General features: G+C 36.6%; 1 protein-coding gene across 5 annotated transcripts in view; it reads right to left on the bottom strand.

The window, feature by feature from the left end:
• Nucleotides 1-6656, bottom strand: part of LOC107653844 (protein CBFA2T1-like) — a 75207-nt gene that overhangs the window by 17639 nt on the left and 50912 nt on the right. For all 5 annotated transcript variants that reach the window (XM_016440692.1, XM_016440693.1, XM_016440694.1 and 2 more), the window contains 2 exons: nucleotides 3763-3900; nucleotides 1513-1754 (listed from right to left, as the gene is read on the bottom strand). In XM_016440692.1, coding sequence (XP_016296178.1) covers nucleotides 1513-1754; nucleotides 3763-3900 — 380 coding nt within the window. The remainder of the gene's footprint in view (nucleotides 1-1512; nucleotides 1755-3762; nucleotides 3901-6656) is intronic.

The following is a 6656-nucleotide window of genomic DNA, read 5'->3' as shown; positions in this document are numbered from 1 at the left end:
TATCCTGCTGAAGATTGAATGATTTGAAGACTGTAATAGGAGGCATATGGATGGCTGTGGTGAAAGGCCTTGTAAGGGGAAGTTTGATCTGGAGGCTTTTACATGTGCATGCGCTGACCGCATCATCATTGCGTCAACAAACACATGCAGAAACATGTATGCAAACAAAACTACAGATGCAGTATCACTGCACAGCTTACTCAGCGAGATGAAACATGCAACATGAGATAAAACATAAAACGTGTCTTATTCCCTACCGAACTGACATATATCTCACCCCTGTTAAACTCGGCAGTGTAAAAAGAGAAATTACTAATTTCAATCTTTCCTGCTCTCTGCTCTATCATCTTTTAACATACTGATAGGACTGATAGGACACTATTTTCAATTTTCTACATGTTATTTCCAAGAGAGCTAGCGGAAGGAAAGATGGGAAAGAGAGCAAGGAGTTGTACATTTGAGAAAAATACACAGGCTTTTTTTCTCCCCTCATTTCCCAGACCTGAATTTTGTTACATTAGGCTTACATCTGTTCGGCCAGATTGCAGCGGCCTGTTTTGACAGCCAGAAAGCCTCCTGAACTTCTCCAGCATCGGTGGCGCTAATTAAGTGTGTCACTCTTTTCAATAAGGCAGAGTGGGGAGCAAATTAAAAAGAGCCATGGAAGCCGAGGGGACACAAGGAAGCCTCTGCATGTAGACACAGCAAAAAATATACAAATGCCTGCTGAAAAAAAGAGCTTTCCATTGGAATGGTTAATTAAAGCAGCCCTCCTCTAGTACAGGCTGCTATTTCGCCATTGTTTATTCCGTAACTACATATTAATGAAAATAATGCTGTGGTACAGCTTATGGTACACATCTTGTCAAGTGGATTTTTTTTTTTCCAGTTATGTTGCTATACTTAGCTACAGATGTGTTCTATTTGATTTATTGTTGTTGGACAAGCCTTTATTTTCTATGATGAAAGCCAAACAAGATTTGGTATCAAGACCTTTTTGGTGGCAAGAAAGCAAAACATATCAATTTCTACTGTCTGCAAACTTTTCAGGAGACAATAAACACTAGTAACTTGGCAGAGATAACTGTTTTTTCCTAAAGACTTTGAGTCAGAATATACATTTAACACTATGATGGAAAATCCTTCCCATTTTCCCATTAAAATCGTGAAGAAATGGAAGTAGTGATTTTCTTCCATATTGTGACGTACATCTGAGTGAAACAGATTATCAAAAAAGAAAAAAATATAGGGTGGAGACTTGGTTCAATTCATTGGTTGTTGACTGAAATGTAAGATTTCAGATACAGGTGAATGCAAGCTTGCAAGGGTGGGGGTTCAGCTGTTTAAATGACTGGAGAAGTCCTGCAAATGTCATTTCACGCAAAATGAAACTTTAAAAATAAAACGTTTGCATGGATGAATCATTCAGAATAAGATCAATGACATGCATATACACAATAGATGGTGAATTTTAGCCAGTAAGTGCCACACAGTTTGTCACTGCAGACTTACCACAAGCCCCAACACCAGGGTACGCACTCGTTCTCCTATCTCAGGTGAGATGTCATTGCCAAACTGCTGTAGTGTCGTGAGAAAGCGTTTGAGCTTGCTGAGCTGCCTTGCACCACAGGCCGGTGGCAGCTGTTGATTGGCCAGCGAGGATGAAGATGACGATGAAGGCCCATTGCTGAAACCATTGGGTGGAGATGGAGCTCCATTCAGTGCAGTGGGAGAGTGACTGGTGCCATTCGTTACTGGAAAACAGAAACGTAATTATTTCAACATGCCACAAAGAGAACTTTGGCATTTATTTTTAACCCAAGCATATTGAATGATCTAAACCCAAAAGATTCATATTAAAAACTGCCAGGAACATTCCTTAAAAAGAAGCTGCAAGCAATCCTTTGTCAAAAATTACATTGGCATATGAACGCCTGTGACTGACGGTGCTTGAACGAGGCAGTTTTGAGAAGGAAGCCATGCGTTCTTGCTTCCATACATCAGACATATTAAGTCCAGAGGAGGAGAATACATGTGGTCGAGTGCCCCCCGTGCCACAATGAGAAACATACGCGGCAGAGGGATGCAGCTTGGAATCAACGTCTCTCTAATGAGATTAGGCTGCGTGATAGCCTCGTTTGCCTGGCCTTCCTCCAACAGAACAGAAACGAGATACTTGAGTTGCATCTGGTAACAATTACATGGAGAGGAAATCAAAGCGCTTGCTTTGTTAAACCTTCAGAATGTATAATTAGAGTCTGCCTTTAAAAAGGCTCTGGATTGCTTCAGACTCGGCTTGCTTTTTGTCTCTTTTTTCATAAGTGCTAATTGCAGAGTCCAACTGATCTGTTTTTAGGGATGTAACATCAGAGAGAGGAATGTGTTACTGCTGTTGACAGCACACCACTGCTCAATTACACTGACATGGTGCTGGGAGGCTGTGGCACGGACGCCTTTGATAGTGAGCCGCTCTAGCGCTCCCCTGAGCTGGCATGTGTGATGCTCTTTGTGCCATGAGCCAGCGGGCAGATGTAAAAATCTGCTGGTCAGTAGACAAGGGGAAATCATGTTGCCTGTAATGAGGGGAGTGCAAAATTACAAATTCTTTAAAATCGACAAAGTTGATGGATTATCTGAATGACTGGTCAACCAGTCGGCCTTAAAGCCTTGTATAATTCTACCACTTTACTTTTACATTTTTTGATTGTTCTGTGTTTTGATTTCTTTTGTTTCCATATTTGTTGGAAATCCTTATTTTATATTGTATAGGTTGTATTTTATATATTTTTTAAACTGTATTTATCGGTATTATGTCTACTGTTAGTGTTAAGTGTTAACTGTATGCACCAAGGGTCTGAGAGTAACGCAATTTCAATTCTCTGTATGTATGTGCTGTACATGTGGCAGAATTGACAATAAAGCAGACTTTGACTTGTTTTGCATTGTAATTTTCTGATCTGTTTTGTCGTTCTTTGTCTTTATAAAGTAACTGTGAACATTAGAAAGGAGCTATTTAAATAAAACATTAGTATTAGTAGTAGTAGTAGTATTAATTAACAAGTAGTAGAGTATAAAATAACAATTTTGGACATAATTAATAATCACCCATTTTACAGAAATAGGATTTAAAAAATAAAATTTTAATTCTGACCTTGTGTTCAGTCTCGGTTAGAACACATCACATTTAGTTCAGCAGTCGCATACAGTCAATTCAAATATTTTAATGCAATTGAAGCTCAAATTGAATCAGAAAATTCAATATACACATATGATAGGAAATCCATGCAGCTTCTGTACTAATCTCTATTGGAAGCAAACACAACTGATTTAACATTTGAAGCACATTTCCTTTAAACCAATTAGTCAACAATACTGACACATCACAAACTGTAAAAAGCAGGAAGATGGATTGGAATTCCAAATTTCGGCATGACATTAAAAATTTTCAATACGACACAAATACGCAGCACAATTTTTAAAAGAAACAATGCATCTCAATAAACTACCTTTCTATGAACCAAATGTAAAAATCTGTACTGCATTGATCTGGCTAGACTGACTTGGTTAAAATAGTGTAGATGCTGGAAATTTGTTTAGATACCCACACTTTTCAAGGAAGAACAAAAAACAGATCTGGACTCATTTTAAAAAGGTATTTTAAGGTATCTTAGGACTATTTTATGCTTTTGTGTCATTCATATGCATTGGTCTTCTGTTGAGGTGTCTATGTATAGGCCGAGTACAGTGTGTGCTAGAACTCACATGCAGTGGGGGTGAAGGAGCTGGTCCTGGGAGCTCCCTGTGTGGTGGGGGGAGGAGGCATGGTGGGCGGAGTTAACCTAGACTGTGTTTTCACATCAGCAGGTGAGTCAGGCATGGTGGAGCGCTTCTCAGTGCGATCTGCAGAAAAAAAAGTGGAACAGTTCTTGTGAGACCTCAGTGATATCCCAACAGCTGCCTCTCTACAGCACCTGAGCTCCTGTAAAATATACACACACACAGCTACATAGACGGTACACGCCTTTAGAGAGTTCAGAGATAGTAACACCAGTCAAATTCCAGCTGTCATCCCCATTTCCCTAATGATCAAGAACACTGGCAATATTCTCATTAAAATGTTTCAGAAATCTGGAGGAGCCCCACAGAGGTCTTCAGCATCCACAACAGACATGTAATGTCTAAAGTACCCCGTTTCTCCAGACTAAAAAGTCAGTCGACCCATTTTACACTTGATCATGGTTAAGAACAGTGTTGGGTAAGTTACTTTAAAAAAGTAATTAATTACTAATTACATCATCAATATTGTATTTAAATTACTTTTCTAATTACTCTGTCTGAAAAGTAATTTAATTACTTAATAAGTAACTTAATTATTCAAATCGTAAATTACTTCTTAAAATCCCTATACACACTGATGCATAGACAACTGAAATGAAACTTAATTCTTTCAGTTTGAGTTAAACATGGAATAGTTTAGCCTTTTAGCATTAAAACAACTGTAATACTTAAGCATTTTAATAAAAAATGTAACCTTCTTTGGTTAACAAACAGAAATACAAAATATCTGAATAACAACAAAAAAAAAAAGCTTAAGAAAAGTTGTAAGTATATTTTATAAACGTGCCTTAGAAGAAAACATTACTGGTGTATCTTGAGATAAAACAATGGAACTGACATATTTTAAGGTATGTCAGTGCAAGTTTCTTTCAGTTAAAACAGCTCAGAAATGTATTTTAGTCTGGGACTAAGCTTAAGCCTTGTCTTTGAAACCAGGGGTACATGTAACAAGCTGTAAGCATTAAACTTTTCAAAGCAATGAGTACCGTATTTCATACACACTGATATACTGTACATGTATACAGCATTAGCAGTCACTAATGCTAATTTTGTCCACTCCTAAAAAAACAACAACATGATTTTGTATGTCCTTCATGCACATATGTTTTGTCTGTATTACCACACAGTTCATAAACAACATTCTGATATTTTATAAACTAAATTCTTATTGCTTAGCACATTATAAACATCAACATCTGATAGTAGATCAGTAAACACTGATCTAAACATTCCTAGACTGTAATATTCATCATGCTGCAATGTAAACATTTACATTACTTTATATCTATGTCGTATTATATCTCATATTTTTATTATATGATCGCAAAATATTTACATCCTCATTTTGTATGACATTTATCCTATATGTAATAGGCTGCCTATATATATGAATGTATATCATATGATATTTCACCATATTTTACTTGCTTTCACACATTTCAGTTTTGTTTAGTTTAGGAAAAGCCCAACTAGTAAAATGTATACAAGTTTATGTAAAAATAACACGTTCACTAATGTAAGTAAGAACGCGTAGTAACGCGTTACACCCAACACTGGTTAAGAATAATAGAAATAAGATGATTATTAATGTACATTTTATTGCACATGCAAAACGTGCTGTCACAGTGCTTGTGTGTTACCATGTGTTGCTATGTGGTTACTAGGGTTTGTGAATGATTTCTAGAGCACTGCTTGCTGATTGGTCTATGACAATCTGGTCTCTAGATATGGCCTGACTCCCTTTCAGAGGAATATCATTGTTTGCCAGGCCAAAAAAAAAAAAAAAAACCGAGTAAAAATCTGATATTAGCCTACCTCAATAAACCACATGACTTGCAGTGTATTCATGTCCTTGATAGCATGATGAGCTATGGATTGGCGATTTAAAACCTATAACTCTGAACATGCTCATATCTCCTCAAAATGTGAAGTTTCTATTTACTACAGGTTTCAAACCTGTAGTACTATAGGTAAAAAGTAGAGATGCACCGATTGCAATTTTCTTGGCCGATTCCGATTTCTCATTAGTGTGATCTGCCGATATCGATTTTTGCCGATTCCGATTTTCTTTCTAAGAACTATAATTGACAGCATATACAAACAAAAATCTACTTTCTTCAACGCAAAGTTTTATTTTCATAAAAAAACACAAGTAAAAAGTCAGTAATAAAATAAGAACAAATAAAAAAATGGCAAACAACAGCACAAATAAATGCAATAGAATAAAGAGGGCTATGAAAGTTTTTCAGGTTAAGTAAGTTTTTATTCAGGTAAGAAATACTACAGAAATTAAAGTAATCAAATGTAAAATAACACATCCAGTGTTATTTTACATTTGATTACTTTAATTTCTGTAGTCTTCATTGTAAAAATTAAATACAGATTAATGCTTACCATTAATAATTAAAGTTATAAAACGTATTCAGTCAAGAGCAGAAAATTATTTTCTTTGTCTTTGATTAACATGACAGACAACAGCAGGAATATTGGACTGCGGTCCCTTTAAGAGTTTATCCACGGATGTGTGGATATGTGTTCTCTTTCTCAACTATTTAACGTTCCAAAACTGACTGTGTTTAACTGGATACTCGTAAATTTTGAAAGAAATACTCATTTTGACATAACTTTGTATGTATTTGAACGTTTTAGCGCAGTTAGCCACTCATTTTGGTATTTGCGGCTCACAAGCTGTTTGAGACTGAGCGGATTGTGCGCTCCACTAATATAGATCAGTGGTGGTGCACGCACGTTTGGTGTAAGCGCGAAACCTGCGGGAATGACTAAAATAATGCGCAATACAAGCACTATTTAACCGGAGC

Source organism: Sinocyclocheilus anshuiensis, unplaced genomic scaffold (genome assembly GCF_001515605.1).
Source record: "Sinocyclocheilus anshuiensis isolate Anshui unplaced genomic scaffold, SAMN03320099.WGS_v1.1 scaffold223, whole genome shotgun sequence".
Taxonomy (NCBI): Eukaryota; Metazoa; Chordata; class Actinopteri; order Cypriniformes; family Cyprinidae; genus Sinocyclocheilus; species Sinocyclocheilus anshuiensis.
This window is presented reverse-complemented; position numbering and strand designations above follow the sequence as displayed.